This window comes from Acanthaster planci, linkage group LG03 (assembly GCF_054643075.1).
Source record: "Acanthaster planci isolate LZ-2023a linkage group LG03, COTS_SCS, whole genome shotgun sequence".
NCBI classification, from domain to species: Eukaryota; Metazoa; Echinodermata; class Asteroidea; order Valvatida; family Acanthasteridae; genus Acanthaster; species Acanthaster planci.
In genome coordinates, this window is record NC_141779.1 from 16,062,591 (window position 1) to 16,085,551 (window position 22,961).

At 42.2% G+C, this 22,961-nt stretch overlaps 3 protein-coding genes and 1 pseudogene across 25 annotated transcripts in view; all 4 read left to right on the forward strand.

Moving 5' to 3' along the window:
- The first annotated feature begins 1,629 nt into the window (after positions 1 to 1,629).
- Positions 1,630 to 10,095, forward strand: LOC110991172 (uncharacterized). The gene is made up of 13 exons (XM_022256390.2): positions 1,630 to 1,709; positions 1,898 to 1,978; positions 2,175 to 2,405; positions 3,372 to 3,568; positions 4,297 to 4,466; positions 5,074 to 5,243; positions 6,123 to 6,224; positions 6,880 to 6,972; positions 7,159 to 7,374; positions 8,184 to 8,306; positions 8,704 to 8,796; positions 9,235 to 9,456; positions 9,582 to 10,095. Exons 2-13 carry the CDS (start codon positions 1,933 to 1,935, stop codon positions 9,635 to 9,637), a joined length of 1,719 nt encoding a protein of 572 aa, XP_022112082.2. The 5' UTR covers positions 1,630 to 1,709; positions 1,898 to 1,932; the 3' UTR covers positions 9,638 to 10,095.
- On the forward strand, positions 9,963 to 12,513 carry LOC147799693 (galanin receptor 2a-like; annotated as a pseudogene).
- A 632-nt stretch (positions 12,514 to 13,145) lies between these two features.
- LOC110973090 (large ribosomal subunit protein eL42-like) lies at positions 13,146 to 19,386 on the forward strand. 2 transcript variants are annotated; one of them, XM_022223573.2, is made up of 5 exons: positions 13,146 to 13,246; positions 16,295 to 16,400; positions 16,939 to 17,006; positions 17,749 to 17,865; positions 19,140 to 19,386. In XM_022223573.2, the coding sequence occupies exons 1-5, from the start codon at positions 13,184 to 13,186 to the stop codon at positions 19,158 to 19,160; spliced, it is 375 nt and encodes a 124-aa protein (XP_022079265.1). In that variant the 5' UTR covers positions 13,146 to 13,183; the 3' UTR covers positions 19,161 to 19,386. The 2 variants fall into 2 exon arrangements, with proteins under 2 accessions (XP_022079265.1, XP_022079266.1); XM_022223574.2 differs by lacking the exon at positions 13,146 to 13,246 and adding an exon at positions 13,304 to 13,330.
- A 2,953-nt stretch (positions 19,387 to 22,339) lies between these two features.
- LOC110973023 (CUGBP Elav-like family member 2) overlaps positions 22,340 to 22,961 on the forward strand; it is a 96,530-nt gene continuing 95,908 nt past the window's right edge. For all 22 annotated transcript variants that reach the window (XM_087135079.1, XM_087135077.1, XM_087135082.1 and 19 more), the window contains exon 1: positions 22,340 to 22,489. The gene's annotated coding sequence lies outside the window, so the exon portion shown is untranslated. The remainder of the gene's footprint in view (positions 22,490 to 22,961) is intronic.

Sequence of the window (22,961 nt, forward strand, 5' to 3'; positions counted from 1 at the left end):
ATGATCTTCCTGGATCCAAACTCAGGTTATGCCTCATGGAATATGGACGAGCAAAACGTTAGGCCCAAGTAAAATGACCCTTTTCATTGCCCCCAGCGTCATTGTTCGTCTATATCAGGCCAATTTAATCACAAATACGAGACTATATTGTCGTGACCAAAGATTGTATTGCTGATTTATTCTATTCTATTTGACAAGATATTACCCCTGGGGACGTTTTTATTTCCAGGGACCCTTTTGTAAATATCCTACAGGTCCCCTGTTTCATTGTATTGTCTATCTCTTGAACAGCTCAGCGAGGATTTTCATGCAGGAAAATTTGGAAATTCGGCAAAGACTGCATGCTTGGCAGAAATCTGTCAGCTCTTAAAATGTAGTTGTGTCCAGCGTTTTTCCCTCTATTTTACCCTCATCTGTTCAAACGCCTTTTAGTTTTTGTCACAAACAGTACCTCGAGATTTCTTTGGAAGAGCAATGTTGCCACCCCCCTTCCCCCAAAAAGTGACGTACTTTTACTCGTAAAGAGAGAAGGACGACTTTGGGAGTATTTCATCTCTCTTCCTCCCCGTCCAAATTAGAGCATGCCTAAGTCCCCATAATTTAGCTTCACGCTTCAGATAAGCCATAAAGGTTATACGAAAAGTGAAATTTTTTCCGAAAATGTACACTTAGATCCGCCCTCGTAGGCCTAATGCCTAACAAAACAAAATTGGAAAATCATTAAGACAACACCTAATATTTAAAATTTTTCAGCGCCGTGCCCCACGGATTATCAAACTTATTTAAAATGGCATTGTATTACAACCGTACGATGCAGATACGTCTGAATTTATCGGCGTTGAGCAGAAGCACCCCCTCATCGGTTGAAAAGAGCCATGTTGGTCGGGAGTGTTCATTGTTTGGGTAGCTAGCTATGCGACCGTAAGGCTTGCTTTTTCCAGTCGTTTCTGAACGAACAAAGTTCAGTTTTGACCAAAGGAGGGTCTCGTTGCTTAGAAAATTTTTTCCTTTTCTGGTCCAGCTCGGGGCTCATTGGAATAATGATTAACCTTATTTACCTTTTCAATGCAGTTATACTGAATTACACTTTATTTTATTGTACAGTGTGTTAAAGCTTAAAATAAATTGTTAAATGAATTTTAAATTCCAGCACCAATTTTTACTTGAAATGTCTATTATTTTGAAAACAGAAACGCTTCACTTTGACATAACGGACGTTGGATTCTCATACAATTTGCTGCAGGTAGGCGACTCAAACGAGTTTCGCCATAAGCTGAGTTCTTTGTTGAATCACATTTTTAAATTGTGTCTAACTAGTATTGAAATCTTACATTCTTTCTCACTGATAAAAGATGCCATTAACAAAAACTGGTTGAATTCGTTGCCATGCCGAGTGAGCCCAAGGCTTAACCCTCTTAAATGCATCACCTTCGAAGCAACAATTAGCAGAGAAGAAATCAATTCTCCGCTGGGCTCGAGGTTTCATTCTAAGGCTGGAACTGATTTGCTCTTGCCTAAAGACCCCCAAGGATGAAACAAAAAGTTATCGATTCCTCACATTGTACTGCCGTACAAAGGTCGTGGTAATGGTAGAATGTTAGTGGCACAATTTCAAGGCCTGCTTTACACAAAATAAGGTATACCAAGACAGTGGAAGTCAACACACATGAGACGAGCTCCAACACTGACACATTTTGTATAGCAGGCAGGTGAGTTGAAGCAATTTACTGAATGCTTTGCGATCGTGATAAGAGTTTCTTTCAAGATTACTGGCTTTATGTAAAGTGTCTCTTTTAGTTTTTGCTACAGAAAGTGCAAAGTGGAGCAGACGCTGTTTACTGAAAGCTCTTGTAACTAATCCATTAATCTCTTCTCCAATGTTTGTTTTTATATTTAGATTTCTTGGAAGGGAAATCCAGTCCACTGCATACAATGTATGATGTAATGGCGTTAACGTCGATAGCGTGCGGCCTGGTAGGTGAGTTTTCCAACTAGGTCTGTGCTTGCGTGGACACGATATTTATTGACTTGATTTGTATCTTTACCTGGCTTCAGAAAGTTGTCCTATTTGTTGGTCCTTTGCAGCTGCAAATGCTGGTAAATTACACGTTTTGTGCATACTTGCTATCAAATTTGACTGTTATTTTCATTTGTCATTTTGTTCTCTCCGACAGTTGCGGCATTCATTATTGAGGCCCGAGTCTGTAGCCTTGGTAACGAGCCTGACACAAATATGCGTACGCGCTGGATCACAGTTCGAGTAAAGGACCCCTGTGAGTGTACCGTCACTCTGCCGGGTGGGTTAAACGCAGCACCGGTGCTGCATCGCACCCAGCCCGTCATGCAAACACAATACCCTATTGTCTCTGATGACCCGGAAGAGATCAGGAGCCATTTTAAATGTGGTTTGTACAAGTCAATTTTTTCTTCGTCAGCTTTTTGCTTGAGTTGTCAATGAATTGCATGGACTGAGCGAAACCAATGATTGTCTGAAAACGTTTACATTGACGAGGTTCGGTAATATCATCCGCCCATGAAGATTCAAATTAGTCGTAATTATAAGTTAAAAACCAGACATGACATTCTCCTACCTCGGCGTATTCCATCTGTTCTCTTCTTGAACCTTTGTGTCTGCCACTCTACGTTCTCTTTGTGATAGTTCTCATGGCAGCCTTTGAGAATTATTTCGCATAGACCAAAACATGGGGCCCTTGCAGATATCGGACCTTTACAAAGTTCTACTTTTTATTTCGTCGGCACTCTTTTTCAGTCCCGAGAAAAATGTGCTCCGCGTCAGGAGCAACCCGTATGTTCCGACGACAACTCGACAACTCAGAACTCAGTTATAACTCTGTACACGCTACTTCATAGAATTCCAATGCATTAAAGTTGTCATGCGTCAGTCATTTGCGCATTCACACATACCAAATTTGCCGGTGACTGTCTTCCAGACACAACTCTGGTGTGAGTAGCATTACGGGGACTGCAACTTGACTTTCACATCGTTGATGGCTTTGCGATCTCTATCATATCAAACTGTCAGACAAAATAGTGTCACATAAATAGTATTTCCTATCTAATCTAATTTCACATCCAGCAGATTTTCTTTTGCAAATGCATATTTTTATTCAGAAGTGAGTCTTTAAATAAAATCAAGAATGATACGATTTTTTGTGGATCATTTTCAGCCGACCCCCCCTCCTTCAGCCTGATATTTCAGTTTACAAAAAAAATAGAACAAATTCTTCGATTGCGTGAAAACCAATTTGACTCTGTTTTGCTTGGTGTTTGGTATAAGTGTTCAGGATTCGGGAGGTACTTAGAATAAGTTTTGCGAAATTCTGGTTTTTAAATGAATATCTCTCCTGCAGTCAACCCAAGGGAACTTGTTCTAGGAACAACTCGCCCAGATCCCACACTCCACAGGGTGCCGGGCACCTCCTCTGCGTCGCCGACGTCGCCTGGCAGTACTTGGATTCAGCTGCTCCACTACGACCGCAGCAAACCAAACACCATTGAGAGAGACCGTGACGTGTTGGGTCAGTGGATATCCTCCAACATAACAGAGGTAAGGTTTCGATTATATGATTTTCAACCATGTCAGAGATTAGATACACGCGTGATCACTATTCGTAGGATTGCTAGGGTGAAATTTCTTTTTTCCTAAGGGCAGTTACACCACTGCTGTCAAAAGCCCGCAAATGGAGCCTCACCCTGCAGAAAGGCGGTAACATTATGCAATAATTTCCAAATTTTTGGCCCTCCCCCAAAAAACTACCCTCTTCCCCCCAAAATCGGCTCTGGATCCGCCCTTGCGATTGCCAAGTGAAGTATCGTAAGATGAGCAGGCAATCAATTTTGTGTTAATCAACAAGACAGTCCTCAAAGAGTGTCACATTAAGTCCGAAGGCCATTTTCAAAGGTTTGCCCCCGAGACAAGAGGTATCATGAAAGGCTACCGCACACGTCTTTTAACACTTACCGCAAATATTCGCCTAATATGGTGCAATACTAGCATTGCCTGTAAACATGCACGAAATTTATTAATACAACGACGTTACTGAAAATCATTGGTACGTATTAAAGATAAGTCAGTTAAGTTGTTTTCATTTTGTATGACAAATACATATCTACGAACTCGCGAAAACATCATGAGCCTTTGTAAAAAAATTAGTTGCTTCATTAATGCATTGGAACATTCTGTATTGTACATCATATCTTACTAAAAGGATTGGATCATGATATCATACAAACTGGGTCTGTGGCAACTTTTTAAAGCAAGTACTTGAATTCCAGGTTAGAATCTCGTTGGGAAGCAACTCCAGTAAAGGGCAACATCTTAGTTTGCTCTTTGACGCGAGGGACTGTAATTCGACCTCCTGGTTCACACCCGCACGACTGCTGAGCTCCCCTTGGACAGACATGCATGACGACGCTATCTTCAGCTTGAACTGGCTGGCAAACGGGTCGGTCCTTTTTCATACAGTTATCCATGAACTAAGATATTAAAGATGAGGCAATGGGTGTGGTCACTGCGGCCTTAAAATGATATTCCTTCAATTAATAGACGGGTCAATCGCAAGAAGGATTAGGGACGTAATTTGCTTCTCAAGGGTATAGCGTTAGTTCAATCCTGAAGACAGGATCCACGATACATAGGTTCCTGTAATACCAGCATGTAATCACGTGGCTTTATAGAGCGGTTCTTATTTCCGACCCTGTGTGAGTGCAGTATGACTGACTCATTGTAAGGACTCGGTTGTGAGCTACCTCGTCTTGACTCTCAACTCCGGGTGATTCACAACGATGACCCGAGCCCCCGCGCTTTTCCCAAGTCTGAAGGGCGAACTGATTTCACATTTTAAATTCTGTGACTTCATAATCAGGCCAGTGGTCGATATACGCTCGATAACCCAATTGTTTTTCACTGAGACAAACAAACAAGTCTTCGGCAAAACCCAGACGCAATGTAGTATTCCCCCTGGCATCCTTAATGGATGTGATATAAAAACGAAATCCAGATTCTGAAATCCGTTCTTCTTTTTTTTCTTTTTCTTGTGACTTCTTTTGAAGGGGCGAGATACTTGGTATCCAGGCCGAGTTTCGAGGAATGCATCCCTTCGAGGGTTGGCTGAGATGGGCCCTCCCTGGTGACGGCTCGGAGGAGTCAGAAACGTCGCTGACAGGAAACCTCCCGGTGATAGCATTTGGGAGAAAAGGGAAAGTGCACTGGACGGACAGGGGTGAGTTAATCCAGATGAAGAATCACATCTTGGAAAAGCCTTACATGTGAACTCGTTACAATTTCATTTTTTTGAGGTGTGTCAAATCAGAAATGGAGAGCTTCTCCAATGGTAGGCCTACGGGATGTCTGAGATAGGAGGTACACATAAGCATATTGATAACTCTTTTGATAAGAGATGATTTCGGCATGTATGGCAAAATCTTATAGTGGTGCATTCCACCAAATCGTTGTATTTCTGCGCGCGAGCTCATTACTATTTTCTGATCACACGGGATTTTTACAATAAGACAGACCATAGAAATATTTCTATAAATTACGAATTTGGGACTGATATAGTTTGCAGTTCGGGGTATTTCTTTCACAAAAAGCCCCAAATTAATTGCAGGCCTATTTTGGATAGAGGCGGGCGGCTACATTCAGAAATGAGCGCTTAGTTTAACTGCTATTTTGTTGGTATCTTCCTTGAAAGGCGAATAAAATTTTTTTTCGTGGCTAACCCCCATGAAATTGAAACGAAAGTGATCTTCTGGCCATAATCTTGAATTTTAATTGAAAAAACGGAGGCCAACCTCTTTACGAGAGTCAACAGTCGGCACTATTTCGGTCCGATTTTGCACTGTTCTCTATGGGCGCCTATTTGGTGTAGTGCAACCATAGCCTAGTCCGATTAGACGCCATAACTGCGGTGGCACCACACTAACGCACATTTTTCAGCTTGACTCGCGCTTGCATTTGGGAAATCGCGACACCCTATTGGTCGATGAGGCATGTAACGCGCGCATACCACATGTCCACGAACGTTGTGCCACCACAGTAATGGCTTCTAATTTCTTGTTGTCGAATTACACTATAAACAGGTTTACTCGTGTATTAATAGGTCTTTTGTCCCGCGATCGACCGGTCAGTCAGAGCTCAACCGCAGGCCCTGCCCTTGGCGAGTATGGTGTGGATTTAGACTCCTCGTCGAGAACGAGCACAGGTACTATTCATTCGTGTGTTGGCCTTCTTCACCAGTCGGCCATCTTGATTCGAAATCCAAGCCATTCCTATGACAGTTTTTCAACTTAATACCTTTGGGAACGAGGATGATGTAATACTCCACTAGGAACAAATTGTATCTATAGTTTACCATGTCCTTCTGCTCTAACAAGTCATTCATGAACAAAAAAAGTTATGCATCCTTTTAAGCTTCTAAAATTTACAGGCTACGGCTGTAATTACAGCAAAATGGTCAGGCTCCTTCCAATTTGGACAGGGTGTCCTACGAAAAATATCTAGGGCGGAAACGATCCAAAATGGCATATATCGTCGATAAAGTCCATGGGTGAGCGTCCTGATAGATACCGAAGAACACTGATTCGAAGACATACAATGTCGACCTTCACTCCAAATCACCAAAACAGGCTTACAGATTATCAGCAGTCAAATTTCAATCAAGCTTCCACGCCGGGATCTGACAGCTTTGGGAAATGTTTCAAATGCGCAAGTAAGCTAGCAGGAACGTTCGTGAACGCGAGCGGGAAATTGACTGAAATGTAAGCAAATGTGATATGGAAATCATGTGATCACAGAATACACAATACTGTTTCCTGTGGTAATCGTTTTCGTCCCTTGTATCATTCCCAACTATATAGGTTATGAATTTGAACCGTGGTGGATGGTTGATTTAGGAGAAGAGTTTTCCATCGAGGAGATTACCATCATGGGTTGCGCACCAGGAAAAGGAAGTAAGTATTCGTCAACCGGGGTAACTTTGGCAGATTAAAACCCTCATCGTTTCTGCTTTTCCAAAAACAGACAAATTTGTCATTGATGATTGGATATTTTTGTTATAAGCCTGAAGTCTAATCTAGTAGTACCAAACATCCATCCACTTTTTAAACGGCTAATTAATGTTTATATCACCGGTGCAGAGACCGAGCTATTTGGTGCACAATTTCGTGTTAGTGTCACTCAATCAATTGATGAAGGAACACCGTGTGGGTTACCAGTGCAAAACCCACCTGAGGAGGGTACCAGTCTCACCCTCTTCTGCGCCAATTTGCCATCAGCCCAGTACCTGAGCATGCGCATAGACGGAGCGTACGGTACCCTAGGATTCTGTGGCATTAATGCTGTTGCAGACGGAGGTAGGTCAGGTTTCGTTGAAACTGAGGCTGCATCCGAATCTGTTGTCTAGAGCTAGAACTAGGTCTTCACTCCATTGGAGATGCGTGGAGAAGCGTAGACAACAGACCTAGCCGTAGCCCTGGAAGCCCATTTCGGACACGGCCTAAGTCATTAACTGATTATCGGTATAGAGTCTTAAGGTTCACCCCTGGTGGCACGCTTCGGGAACCCTTGGAGATGAAAAATAATGTGCAGAAATGTTAGAATTTGCAACATTTTTCCGTTCAGTCTCTTTAAAATATCCACCTCGGAAACAGGCCTTTGGAAAACAATTTTTTGCTAGCATATCAATTTATTTATCCTGCCAAAATTGACTAGTCACTTCCGAAAATCTAAAGTACATGAAAAAAATGTAATTCGACGGTCTCATACGCAGATGAATATTTATGGGATGAAACTTTATCGTGTAGTCTGTCAGTGAAAGCCAAAATAAAAAACAACTCCAAATATTTTTGTTAATTTATAACGACAGAAACTTAAAGCCCTAATCTACTTTTACGAAAGATGCTAATATTTTATCTAACCTTTGCTGACAAGATTTTTTTAGAAGCCATAAATATTCCTCGGTTCTAATGTAAGATTCTGCTTGAATGTAATCACAGATGTACATCTGTATCATAAACATCACCCCTACATATAATGTCATATGGTGTCACCCCCTCGTTTATTATTTCCATAGCCGGGTATGTCATCCCCTACAAATTCCCATCCTCCATCCGCCCAAATTCCAGCACAAATTTACGCCACTGCACCGATAATTTCCATATAGGGAGAAATCCAACGCTCAGGGGACAGCCTACCTGGCAAAGCAGTGTGTTGACCCGAAACGCCTCGCATTGCGTGGACGGTCAAATAGGCGTTCATAGGGCGGATCTTACGTGCTGCCAAACTGGTAAAGTACTTACTTGGCCCCTAATATTCTCTTGTGCTTAGCACCTGGAGAGAGATTAGAATTTGGATAAAGAAGTGCTGACTAACTGAGTAAATTTCAAATTCAAAACATAGCATTCGTAGAGCAAATCATGAAAATTAAGCCTATAACTTTCAAAAACGTGACTCTTTCTTTTTTTTATGAAAGAGTCACCTTTTCGATTACACAACCTGCTCCTAAATACATATTCACATTCAAAACTCTTGTAAACTCTTTTCATTTTTCCAATCCCCAAAACGAGGCTAGGAAAATTATAGTTAAAACTAAAAGAAAAATCCAATATTGTGATAGCGTTCCTTTACAGGAGGAGTAGCTTGCGAGTGTAATCTAACAAGTGGACATATCTTCCGTGTCTTAGGCGATGACAGCTATTCTTGGTGGGGAGTAGATCTGGGAGACCTTCACACTGTGACTATGGTAATCATCAGCCCATTCCCAGACCCTCAGCAGTGTGAGTTTTTAGAGTTCTTTGTTTAATTCACGCACGCCTTCTTACATGCTCGTCATTGCCTTTTTGATTACTTTTATTTATTTAATCAATGGTAAAACTGCATTGTTAGTTGTATGTTTCTACGGGGCAGGTGAAGGTTTTAAGAGTCAACTTATTTTAAAATATAGGGCCATATGGGATTATTTGTACTTCCTCTTTCCTTTCTTTTTAAATCCGAATCTAGAATCAAGAATTTGCATGTTAGAAGCAAACTACTGTTTGTAACTGCTTGAGAGTGTGGCCACGGCCAAAGATTTCTTTCCTTTTTACATATCACACGCTTCATCAATGACCGCCTTGAGTCAGTTAGTTGTCCAAAATGTGTTATTACTTTCGTCAGTCGTGGGTGTGGATGTTATCAGCTTAGCATTAACGTTATGAAGACATTACTTTATGCAGGGACTGATATGACTGGGGCAACTGTTGTCGTCAGTGATGTAGACAACGCTTTCTTGCTTTCGGCTGAGCCATGTGGCGGCGCCCTCGCGCTTGGGGATCTGCTGGAACATCGCCCTCTATTGGTTGACTGCGTGCCTGACGTGACTGGTCGCTACGTATTCATTAGGAGCAGCAGCATGCCACTGAGCATGTGTGAAGTCGAGGTCTTCGGCAAGGAACTAGGTAACAAACGACTGTATGTGCCTCAGTCAAACTCTCTTGCTAATTCTAATTCTGGTATATTTTCACATCTTCCAAATCAATTTCTCTCGAGGAATGCGCTTTTACTTTGATTCTTTTGTGCATAGGTGATGTTCTACTTGCTGACACCCTGAACATACAAGCTTTGGTGGCAGGAAATTGAGGTTGTTTGTTTGTCTAGCTAAAACACAAAAGTCACCGGGAGCCATTTCACTCTATCTCCGTGTGGTTGATGTGTGCAACTTGGACAATCGTCATCCCAGTTCGATTTCGAGGCGAAACAGCTTTGTATTTTGTTTTGTTTCTCTGTTAATTTTCCTATTTGATTGCCTTTGGCTAGTTTTTTCCTATGGTTCCTTCGAATACAAAATTCTTTTCTTCTTCGCTTGTGGTTTTTTCAATTAAGGAAACGCTCTAGGCAAGTGTCTTGCAACTCCCGTAGCAAAGTTCTTTATAGAAATTCACAGTGGTTGTGTTGATTGGAAAGCATGAATCCCAGGTCAAGTCTGTCGTAGAAAACAGACGCATCATGGCTTTTTCAAAGACAGCCTCCGTTATTCAATTAATTAACCTTTAAAAAGGAACGGAGAGGGAAAATATTTTGATAGTCAAAAGTCCTAACATTCTGTTTCATGGAGCAATTGAAAACACACCTAGAGGCAAATAAAAGTCTGGTTCTCTTCCGGCCCAAGTTAACCACCGTTTCCTCTTGCTTTCGTTGTTTCCTGTCCCTTTAGATGTCATTATGTAATCAGTAAATGGAGATGACTATACTCTTCATACCCTTAAGGATCAATTCTCAATCTTCTGATGTTAAAAAAAAATTAAGATGTTCTTGACTTATTTTTTCGATGTACGTGTATTGAGTTGGAAAACGATGAGTATTCGCTCTCACAAACGCCATATCGAGTTTCTGAATCATTTGTAATGAGCGATTGTGACATGGTGAAAGAAGGTGTATAAACTATGCTGTCATGGACAATCATCGGGCCTTCTGTTTGATAGTTTAAGACATCTCTGCATTGTTCTCCATTTTAGTTGTTCAAAATTCATTTCGGTTTATACTTCGGCGGGCATTCCTTTCAACACTACTTGGCGCAATTCGATTGCAGGAGTTTAACAGACTTAAAAGTTTCACAATATTTCGTGCACGGGAAAAATCGTTTCATTACTGATCCATTAAGCCCCGCCCTGTTTTGTTCTGACCAATCACAGCCGTGATTTTTACATATACCGTGCGCGCGCGTATGATGCCTACATGTCACATGAAACTCGTAGAGGTGTAGCATGCCCACAGTTCACTAATAAATTTTAATTTTCTAATCTTAAGTTAACCACAATTTTTTATGTTACGATAATATTAAATTACCAAACACTGAAAGAAAATGAAAGATGAGATGACTAGATTTTTCCTGCTTTTTTAAAGTGGGGGTACTTGTTATTGTCTGAGGTAGCTTGGTTACAGGTCCCGTCTGGACTGGCCAGCGAGCTGTACTGCCGGGTCTGGTACTCCAAGTTCTTCATCTGGGCGTTCTTCGCTGCTTCTACCTACAGCCTTGTCGCTCTGACGTTGGAGCGATATGTAGCCATAGTGTTCCCCTTTAGACACCATGCCCTGTTTACCAGGCAGAAGGCGGTGCTAATCATCGTGCTTGTCTGGATGTTAGGCCTGGTCGACTCCATTTACAACTTGGTATATTTACGATCCGACGGCATGGGTTCGTGTGTTTCCCTCATAGTTGCTGGGTCACAAATCGTTGGCTTGTTACTCTTTCTGTCCGAGTACGCAGTGCCAGTTGCTGTGATGCTGTATGCTTACATTCACATCACGCTGGTACTGAAGCGAAGCATTAATCAGGTCGGGCCATCAGCTGAACTGGCTGGCAATCTAGGCTTACACAAGCACGGCCGGGCCGGGTCACTCGTGCGCGCCCGCAAGAACGTCTTCAAGGCGCTCCTCATCGTTTTCTGCTCCTTCGTGGTGTGCTGGACGCCCAACAAGATCATCTTCTTCATGTTTAACTTTGGTGGTCACTGGACTTCAACGGGTCCCTGTACGTTTTCTCCGTGGCACTGGTGGCAGCCAACGTGTTCATCAACCCGGTGATCTACGCACTGAAATACCGACAGTTCCGACGCGGGATCTTGGTTCTGCTTGGCCGTGCTGAATCCACCAAGGTTTTTAGCACCTCTGTAGAAACAAGGATCCGTCCATGACAATCCTCAACATAACAGTATTCACGTTCACTTTATTGCACCCTCCTGAAAGAGCGCTACCTGAACCTTACGGAAGCCCTGTAAACATTTAGTCGTTCGTGTCGAACTGCACACCATTCGAAAACCTGTCACGTGCCACGGCAGTTTAAGAACCCCGCACAAAGTACAGTGGGCTCGTGACGCACATTGAGGACTTGTCACCGTACCGTAAACTTCCCATTCAAACCTGAACGTGTCTAAGCTGCAAGAAAGTAATACTGGAGAGAAGGGAACGCTGCAAAAGTCCGATATTATCAAGGGACTATTCCAACACTTTCCACCGGTGTTAAATTTTGGGTATTATTTCAAAACTGTTGGTGTTACTATTAGCATCATCCAGTGCATTCTAACAATTGTAAGTGTATAAAGTTACACCAGTGGTGTTAAAATAACACATTTGGGTGTCACTGTCATCTGATAACACCAAAAGTTGTTGTTTTTATTAACAGCAGAGGTTACGAAGTGAAGCATTTTGAAGGATTCGATATCATTACAAGTGGCCTATAATGAGCCCACGTGCAGCATATCAGTTCCTTCGGAGGTATTCATCTTATACTCATCCCCTTACAGGATTCAGGCCTCCTTTTTAATACCATGATCACCCCTTTACGACAGTCTGAACTTTCTGTGCAAATACCCGGTAGTCAGAAAAGGCGCCTGTATGTCTGACACTGTAGGTAAGGGCATGCTTTTATTATTCTACGGTTCTCGTATCTTTTTTCAACTGAGGGAGGGTCGGTCGGTCGAAAAATAATTAAAATTCCTAAACGACAAAACCCATGATGTTGCCATATAGATGAATGAATAAACCAGGCAAAGTGCATTATGCATACTTCTCACTTGTTTTTAAATTGAGTATCCTATAAGTGTCTTTGTTTCTGGCTGAGTGCAAAAAACATTGAGCAATGATAATTTTTTAAGAAGTAGAGGGCGCTTAGTTGTTTCACTGAGGAAAGTTCTCAGCCCAAACAGTGCATCGTTCTAATGATAGCGAGTGATGTCCTCAACATTTTATTTACCTTTCTTTGGTGGATTTCTTTAACAAAAAGGTTTATCTACTTGGTAATTTACTACATATTTCAGAAGACAAAACGGCTTATCCAGGCGTGGATGCAGGGGTCCGGGGATCCACCCCCCCTCCCCGCTCTCAAACCAAAGAAGGGGGAAAAAAGCTAAACTAAAAATCTAAACGAAAAAATAACCAAACTAAGTGAACCGATACCGTTGTATTTACTTAAACATGCAACGGGAAAAGGTGCCACGTTGCGATACATCCTGTCGATAGATCAAATAATTTCACCATGAGAGATGAAATTACGAGTCTGGTAGCTACACCTTTTTTCCAGGGGGGGGGCACACAGCTAAGTGCACAGTGCAGGTACTGTACACCAACACGCGAGGTTTACCTTTTGGTTGAGTGTTTCAATCGGTAGCAGTAGAGGGCGCACAATCAATGTTTTGTGATCTCAAGAGGGCGCCTTCATACGTCCTTTTCCCATCTAAACCCGTCAAAATGGTGAGAGTGGAAGAAATTACTCGAAAATAATCACTACCATCTGGACGAATACAAAATAGCTGTCGGTTTAATATGCACCCTATTGTAATGAATACATATTTAAGTATTTAAAAAATGTGCTATTTTCCTTGATTTTAATCAAATTGATGGCTAGTTAGCTTCCAAAAATTGATACCTTTATGTACATGTACGGGTGATACGTAGCCCTAACACTTCTCCCAAGCCTCCGATTTGATTTTACATACATCCTAGGGATTAGAGTTAATGTTTTCTCCAAAGTGTAAATGTTCGGAAAGAATTCCATATTGTACCATCAGTCATAGTTTCGAGTGTCTCGAACGCCACTGAGTTTGCTGTACTTTTCAAACCTGTCTTTCCAGCTATTTAAACCGTCTTTCAACCTAGCCCCACTACTACTACTAGTTTAGCACGGACTCTCACTCCCGCTCCATCCTTAGCCACACATCCGTATACGCAATTTCGTGTCAGCGTACTGAACATTTTTGGCGCACCCACTTATCATAGTAGGCACAATTTCTTTTGACACGGAACAGCCGTCGAAACAATGAGGGGTCAAGTGATGTAATGTTCAATGACCTTATTTTAAAGATGATGAGCGGAGAGGCTAAGGATCATTTCTGTGTGCAAAAGAAATTGCGCCCACAATGATAAGTGGGTGCACCGAAATTTTTCACTACGCCGACACGCAAATAGCGGGTACGGATGTGTGGCTAAGGATAGAGCAGTAGCGAGAGTCCGTGCCACACTAGTGGGGCTACAATACCCCTGTTGACGCTTTTAACCCAAACCACCAAGCATATTTGGCTTACAGTACTCAGTACTACAAAATACTAAGTAATAGTCTGAGCCTGAAGGACCTAGCGCTACAGATTACTACTTCTGGTTAGGTTACTTCCATTGTTACTCGTACAGAGAACAATAAAGCCATGCATTCATAGTGCCACAGCACAGTATGGTACATTGTCTTATCGTATTTTATGGCTTCAGAGAACAATAAGGTCATGTCCTCTTACAAGCGACAGTGCTGATTACTACATTTTACTACAGGTAGTAATTTGTAGTATTATGTAGGGTTAAAGTTGTTTTCCCGGGTTCATCACCATTAGCACCCTGTTCCTATAATAAGGAAACAAAGTCCACTTTCTCAAACTAACTAACATTTTGACCTTAATGAATTATTACTCAATCCTGACAGGCCTAGTTTAGGGCCTAAGCAAAAAACTTCAAATTTCTTACCTGAGTTTTGTAAAAGACAACCACTCAGTCGAATCACGCCATTTTGTGCTTCGTCTGGTTACCCGACTCGGGCATTTTGGATTCATCAAAACAAATTCCATCCAGGTCAAGGAACCAAACTACGTTCGCTAATTTGTCATTCACAGCTCTTCAGGGTGGTCATGTACACTGCCGTTTTACCCCAAAATTTCCCTCAAAACCAAAAGCCCTGTTCTCTGTTCTTTCTGATATGAAAGAGGACATCACCAACAACTTGTTTAGATAAGTTGTTTCGAAAAAGTAGAATTTGTTCCCTTATAATAGGAACAGGGTGCTAACGATAATGTGCCCCGTTTTCCCTCACAAAATGAAGTTCCCCAATTTCCTAAACACTTATAGTAATACTAGCATTAGAAGTACTGAATTTTAAAACAATTTAAAGGCTTTGTTGGTCAGTTGGTCTTTGTGATGAATAACCTTGTGCCAAAAAATAGGGAATTCTTCCTTAACCCTCCTTTGGTTTTACAGCACAAATATGCCCGAGTGTCCGCAGTCACTCACTTGCATGTGTTTTCTTTATGGAACACAAACATGCACAGGTTCAGTGTGTACATAGTTGGTCGCCAGCACAAAATGACCCAGGGTCTTTTGTGCAGTCCTCTTCACTGCATTTGGTTTACTGCAGAATTATGCACATGAAACAGTGAAGCACAGTTGTTGGGCAGCACAAAAGTGCAATCTGATATTCCTGTGAGGGACAGTTGGTGCAGTGCACAACACAACACAGCTGTGCTTCCTTGAGGTGTTTACCAAGTGACCCCAAGAGCGACTTCAGCATAGGATGGTTAATGTTCTTTTGAATCCAGGAAGATTATTCTTTGAACCCCCCCAAGATATCTTAATCCAAACCCATCCTGATCATGCTGACAGACTTACACCTGTTTCAGACAGGCATTTCAGAGTCACACAGAACCAAATTAAAAGCAAATTTTGAATTGAGAGCTGCAAATGTTCGAAGTCTGAAATAATCAGGAGTGACCAGGCCTGCATTCTGTCAAAAGATCAACACTTGAAGGCACTCGGAACGACACCAGAGCCACCGGGTTTCAGACGTCGCTCTTTTCAGGCGCCGAACCGAATGCAAATGTATGAATTAAGTTTGTCTGTCTGAAACCAAAATTTAATTGTGTCAACCTTAGTCGCTCTTAATTGTATCTGGTTTGGCACAACCCTAAAACGGCAGTCTGTAAGTTAAACTGTCACATGTTGAAAAACTAAACAAACATTGGAAAATGTGTTTCTTTTCACTTAACAGTTTGATACGAAACGTTTATCTGAGTCAATTTGAAAAGTTGCTGCCATTTTGGCACCAGTCTGTGCCCTGAACCTGTCAGCACTGCCCCAGGCCTTATGTCAGGGTTTCACATGCGCATTTCAAGTCCCAGGGTCGGGGGTTTACACTAAAATATAGTTTTTGGCACAGTTGCAGAGCGTACCCCCACTGCTTACGTTTCCTAGCTTGTAGATGGCCATGGAGTCATGCTTGCTCGATAGCCCACCAAAAACAGTTAACATGCCGTCCGACGTTCACAGGAGTTTGACATACGTGCACATGCAGACTCGTATGACATCCACATCTTGGACTTTCCAGTTGGTATTATCAAGAAAGGTGTGATCGGTCCACATGTATAGTGGATGAGGCTTACCTGAACGGTCTGCTCTGAAAATTCACTCTCACATAAGGTGCTGACATTTGATCCCAAATAAAGTGTTAATTGTCCTGAGAATGCTGTCTGGCTCTTTGTTCCTCAGGTTAACGTTCCCAAGGCAAGGCGTACCTACTGCAAGAAGTGTAAACATCACAAGATGCATAAGGTGACGCAGTACAAGGCCGGCAAAGCCTCTGTGCACGTCCAAGGTAAACAGTCTCTTTCCCACTGTGATGTCTGTGTCTCTAGTCTGAATTCCACTTGGTGGACATTTAACTCCAAGTATTGGCACGTTGACTGCCAGTTATGAATAGAGTCGTAGTCACAGGTGCACCGGATTCTGCCACTACAAGTATACTCCTAGGAAATGAAAAGCGATTGTAATATAACTCGAATACATTGCCATCACCAAAAAAGACCACAAATATGCTGTTTCAGTGTGGAAGGTGGACATCCGTAAAATGCTCAAGTTCCAACAGACACCTGAAAGGTACCTATAAAATATGTGCGCATGCGTACAGTGTTTGGCAAATGGGAATGCCCCTTTGAAATTATGCATCGCAGTCAACGTGTTAAGAACGTATAAGCATGTTTGGTGGGGGGGTCATTAAGTTTGTGGAGGGGTTGGAATTATAATTCTTACATCTTGTTGACAAGACAAAGATCTATGAACATGACAGGGAACTGGCCGTGCTGACTTGGTATGAAGGCTGTCCCCTTATTGCCATGTCTGTTTTATTTTTAAAGGAAAAAGACGTTACGATCGTAAGCAGACAGGCTACGGAGGACAGACCAAACCTGTCTTTCACAAAAAGGTAAACAGTGTTGTATCTTTTTACCTGTTTTGTATGAATAAGTGATGTCGATTGTCTAACCCTTGCTTTCTCATGAGACTATGGACTAACGTACAAGTGTTGAAGTGCTCTTTCGAGTGCAGCGGAGCAAGGGTTCAGGGAGTTTTTCGTTTACAGTCTTCAATTTTATTCCAAAATTCAAACAGCTTTAGAGTTATTTTGAAAAAAAAAAGTGATCACAAAAAAAGGTATCAAAATGTGTTGAAGCTTTCGGGTAGTACCTGTTTTCCTATTTATTAAGCTGTCAAAAGTGAACTGCCGGCAGCACACCGTAAAAGTAAAAAATGCCCTTCATTTCTCAGGACTGTCCATAATTTTTCTCTTTTAACAAATCAATGTAGGAGATAAAAAGGTAATTATTTTTAAAGGGAAAATCGTGTTTAAGACACAATCGTGGCCTTTGCTGTCTGAATAGATGCAAGCTTTAATAGCGGCCAGGGTTGTCGTCAATGACATCTGAAGATGTAAGAATGAATAGCCAGTGGTTTAGAGTATAATGGCGCGCTGGTCTTCATGTTGATCTTGATAAACGGTTCTTGTTGACCACTCAGTCCGTCTGTATATGGGTTTTTTTACGCCATATCATGCCAAATACAGCAAGATTCTGTGTAATTTGTCTGGCACAGCGAGGGTCAGGGTTTTACGAGGTCATGAAGGGGATGAGTATTAACTGTCGCCCTGGGTATGCATTCATTGCGTTTAGGCCAAGACCACAAAGAAGATCGTCCTAAGGATGGAGTGCACCGAGTGCAAGTTCCGCAAACAGCTCCCCATCAAGAGATGCAAGCACTTTGAGCTGGGAGGAGACAAGAAGAGAAAGGTGAGCTGTGGCTGTCGGGCATCTCAGGAGCAGCCTCAGAATCCTGGGATATTCAGAGACATTGGGTTAAACCAGTGACCTTGTTGAACAAGTCAGTCGTCATAGGCCATACCTGTAGAAATTGTCGAAATGCTTGAGGTGGTGGGGCTTGAAAGCCGAGGGGCAATGTAATGATTGTCAGCTTTGTGTGCCAATGGGTCAGTCCAAATTATGGATATGGGGACATGTCATCTTTGTTTGCCAAAATGAAAAAAAAGTTTTAAAAAATAACAAGATGGTAAGGCACCTCATTCCAGATCATTCAGTGATAGGAATAGATTCCAGGAGGACAATCTAAATGGCCACTTCGTAAATGAGCAAAGGTCACACTCCAGACGCATTCAGAGATGCAAGCCTTTCCAAAATACTCCAAAAGTCCCAGTAGCAGAGGAAACTTGCTCAGTATTTCGCCCCAAAAGGGCTGACTGGGGGAAATGAAAGAAGTGGGCTGCACTGGCCTCTAAATGTAGGGATCCTCAAGAAAGACTCGTGGAGTTTGAAAGGTGGAGAAGAGTTAATCCCTAACAGCTAGCCACATTTAGCCTTGCTGAGGAGATGTCCACATGTCGATTCCTCTTGATTGGGAGAGCCTTCATCCGTGGCAACAATTTCCAGTGACAAATTCCTTTCCATCCCAATGTGAATTGACACATTCTTTAAATACACCCCAGCTCTCCCTATGGTTGGCACTCACTTATGTCCGGTTTCCTTGGCATGAACAATAATCTGACTGTAAATCTCACTGTAATCAGAATGAAAGCAACATTATTTTTTTGATAACATTTTTTTGACAAGTATGCTGCTCATTGGAACTTGTAGGTTTACGTGGCACATTTTGAGCTCCAGTATTTGACATTGGAGCATCTGTCATAACTCTCTGTCAGCACAAGAAGGAGACTACTGTTTCCATGACTCCAACGTTAAAACACAAATACGAAAAAAAATGACAGAATCAGATTAACCAATTTTTTTTTGCGAGTAAATGGCAGTAGTACCTTGCCAGAAATATCTCTCTGAGTTTGTGAGATTCTGAAAAAAAAAGACTGGTGGGGTAAACATGTCATCTTGTTAGTCTCTTGAGTGGGTTGGGTCCCCTGTTCTTTTCTCAACCTCATCTACTCGCATGGAGATATCTCCCTACATGGTGTTACAAACCTGGTACTCCATAATGTTTCCTCCTTGCAAATTTTCAAATCTCAACCAATTTTCTTCGCTCTCTTTTCTTTGAACCGCAGGGCCAGATGATCCAGTTTTAGACCTGCTGAAGATCTTGGCACATCTAGGAACATGTCTCTCTCTTGGGTGCACCAAATATTGCAGAATCCAGAGCTTTTTTTGTCTCGATGCATGAAGGCAGTGTGTATGAATTCCCTGACACTGGGGCCTACAGTGGGCAGGGCTAGATCCCAGCAACGTGATTAGATTACACAATGTGGTAAAAACTGTGTTAATATTAAACCAGCCATCAGAAACGTAAACTCATTTTTGAGTTGTGTGTGATTTCTTGTGTAAAGTGTATTACTCCAAACAAATTAAACCTATCTGGCTCATGTGGTTTTTCAAGTGTCATATTCATGCTTCAAGCTAGGTTATGGTGGTTTTCAAATTTTTTGCATTGCCACACCTAAAAAAGTGCCAGTTAGTGTTAGTATGAGAAAATGCCTACATTTTGGGTTGATTTGAAGTGCATTAATTTAAGCTGCGGTTGGTTTGGGGTAGAGAATGGGGAAAATTCTTTGGGATGCCAGAATGTTCCTTGAATTGTGATGATGAAGAGGTGACATTACAAAAATGGTTTAACAAGACTCACAGACGAAAAGGGGTGCTTGGGGAAAAATTGTGGGCCATGCAAGGAATGAGAATTGAAATGCTATTTACCTGGCTACGAAGACATGTTGGACACTAGAGTTGTGCAGTCGTGTATTCGTAGAATTCTATGGAGGTAGGGTGTAATGGTTGTGACTGTTAATGGGGCAATCAATCTTGGTCGTACAAATTCCCAGGTCACTACCAAGCCAACCTCGGGCATTGTCACAGTGTCGGGGGGGGGGGACAAGCCGTGTTGATAACGGCAACATTTCAGCGTACAGGTGTTTGCTGTGGCACACCATTACGATGGGCAAAAAGCACAACTTTATGTACATGTGTAGACGAACTGCCAGTTGGCTTCGGCAGGAATAGCACAAGCATGTATGAAAAGTGCTATCCAGAGGCGGCAGCCATTTCACATACATGTATTGCCAGGCGTAGCCAATTAATTCGGACACGGCTTTGGGTGCACTGAAAATTCTCCGCTAGGCTGAGGCGCTTAAAAGTAACCCTACATATTCTTTTGAAACGAGTCTGTGTTGACCAAGAAATTGTGGGATTGTGCAAGTATGGCCCAGGAGTATCTCTATGGATTCAGGGGCATCTATCCGGGGGCAAAGCAGACAGAAATGTTATTGAAATATTGCCAGAAGAACCTGAGAAGGTGGACGGATGTCATTTGAAAAATGGCTGCTGAGAGGACTTGGGAATGTTCACTTTTGGGGGCAAGTTTGTTTTTGGTGGATAATTAAAACATTATTCTGTTAACCTACTAAAAATCGAATGAAATCTGAAGGACCAAACAACACCTTTTTTGTTCGAGAGGCCTCAGGGATTTCGGTTGCCCGCAACGGGGCTCCGAACTTAGTTGATTTTACACTGTTCAACAGAGTTTGAATTAGTTCAGTGCACCCTTTATTTTACTCTTTGCAGCGCCCTCCTTTGCCCGGCCCATGAACCTACCGTTGACTCCATCATATCCACGTAACACACTGTTCATCTTCAACAGCGCCCTCTATTCAGTTGAAGTTGGAGACTGAGCAGGCATACCGCGCCACCGGGTGGTATAGCATTTTTTGCCGTTGTGTGTCTCCTGAGGGTGCACCCTAACAAAAATTAATTCCCATGGACACCAATGATAAATCCTTACATTTCAAAATAAATTTTAAAATACAAATTCCACAGGTGTCCAGGCTGGAAAGAAAAATGATATTCGACATATCCTCTTCCATTTCATTGTCAATTTTTAGTTTGTTTGACAGATGGATTTTTGAGAAATTGTCACCCAAAGCAGACTACCACTACAATGAAGGAATTTCACTGCCCGGAAAATTAGCCGTTTTGAACATGCATCCCTCTGCAAAATGGCTAAATAGTGACACGTGTGGACCCGATTGCATCAAAATTGCTCAGAATTGGAAGTCCAGGCTACAGTTTCGGAGCCATATTTCTTCAATTCCTCAATTCCATGGCACCCTGGACTCTCTCATATAGAATATTTTGAGGGTATAACTTTTATTCATGAGGTCGGCGGACATATTCATGGACTACTTGCGGGGGTGCGCCCCTTACTGTTTCTAAATTGCAATAAAAATAATAACAACTATTGTACATGTACTTTGTATAACAACTGTAAGCTGTGGTATATGGATATGAAAACAGTCGCCGGATCAGCATTGCTGATTGTGTAATGGGCTTCACCTGGTATACATATTTCATAGGGAGCTTCTGTAATAACCATGACAACACAGGGAGTGGAAAAAATCTTATACTTCAAGACTTTGCAAGTTTGGCTTGGTTAAAGTTTCCCTTTAATACAGATCACAAGCATGCGGATTCAAGTCAACCCCCCCCCAAAAAAAATTGAAAATAAAACTACAACTAAAAAGAAAACCTACAGAAGATCGTTTTATATTCCACTGATCTAGCAGCGGTATCTTTCTGTCTTTTTTCAAGTTTATCTTATTGTCATTATTTTATTTACGTCTTAAAATCTTGGATTGTCAAATTCGGTGACAAACAACCCTTTTGTGGACACCGGCGCGATGCGCGCTCAGTACGTACGTGATACAGTACGTACCGTACAGTTAGGGGTGCAGTGTCCCAATTCAAGGAAAATTCTCCGCCAGGCCGAGGCGATTGTTTCGAAAAGAGGGGTCTGTCTGGGCCAAGAAATGGTGGAATTGTGTCAGTATGGCCCAGGATCATCTCTGTAGATTCAGGGGCACCCATCTGGGGGCAAAGCAGACAAAAATGGGATTGAAAATTAGTCAGAAGAGCCCCAGGAAGGTGAGGGATGTCATTTGAAAAATGGCCGCTGGGAGGGCTTGGCAACATTCACTTTTTGGGGGGTGAGTTTGTTTTGGGCGGATAATTAAAAAATTCATTGGTTAACCTACTAAAAATTGAAAATCAAATGAAATCTGAAGGACCAAACAACACATTGATTTTTGTTTGAGAGGCCTCAGGGACTTCAGTTGCCTGCCATGGGGCTTCAAACTTGGTTGATTTTACACTATTTTCAATGAGGCTTGAATTAGTTCAGTGCACCCTTAGTTTACATTGGACAGCGGGTACCCGGCAACATCTTGTTTGGGGTAAGCAGTTTGTGCTGGTAACCATAGTGCATGTATAAATCACTACCTTTTTGCACGTGGGGCCAATGGCGACAACGTAATAACAATCTTGAGGACGAAAGGCTGCCATCTTGTTTCGTGCGTCGGATTTTGACAGGACGTTGATTGGAATTTTTCCTTTGCATCTCTGCATTTGGAAGGTAAACTGGGTTTCAGATGTTGAAGTTTAGCATAAATTCACAGCAGGTACTACCAGTTCGAAATAAACCGTGTACTATGTAGGCCTAGGCCCTATACATAGCCTAAAAAGTAGAGGGCTCAGCCTGTCACGTTAGTGTCACAGACATTGTCAGCCATGTCAGCGCTCAGCATAGCAGTCAGTCTGAAAATTGCGTCGGTCATCATCTGATCCTGTCATTGTCAACATTATCAGTCATGTCACGTCAGCATGGTCAGTAGGTCATGTTGGTGTTGTTTTAACCCTACCTCCATGACCCCTTCATGTACATGCTGACCATAGAAATAATGTCTGTGACCATAATCGTTACCCCCAGAAGTGTGGAGTCTGACGTCTGCTCTGCGCACTCCCACGATATCTGGGGGTTCGTAGTCGCAAGGTCTCAAGATAGTGTAGACTAACTTAGTCATGTTGTAAGTAGCGAAATAAGGGAC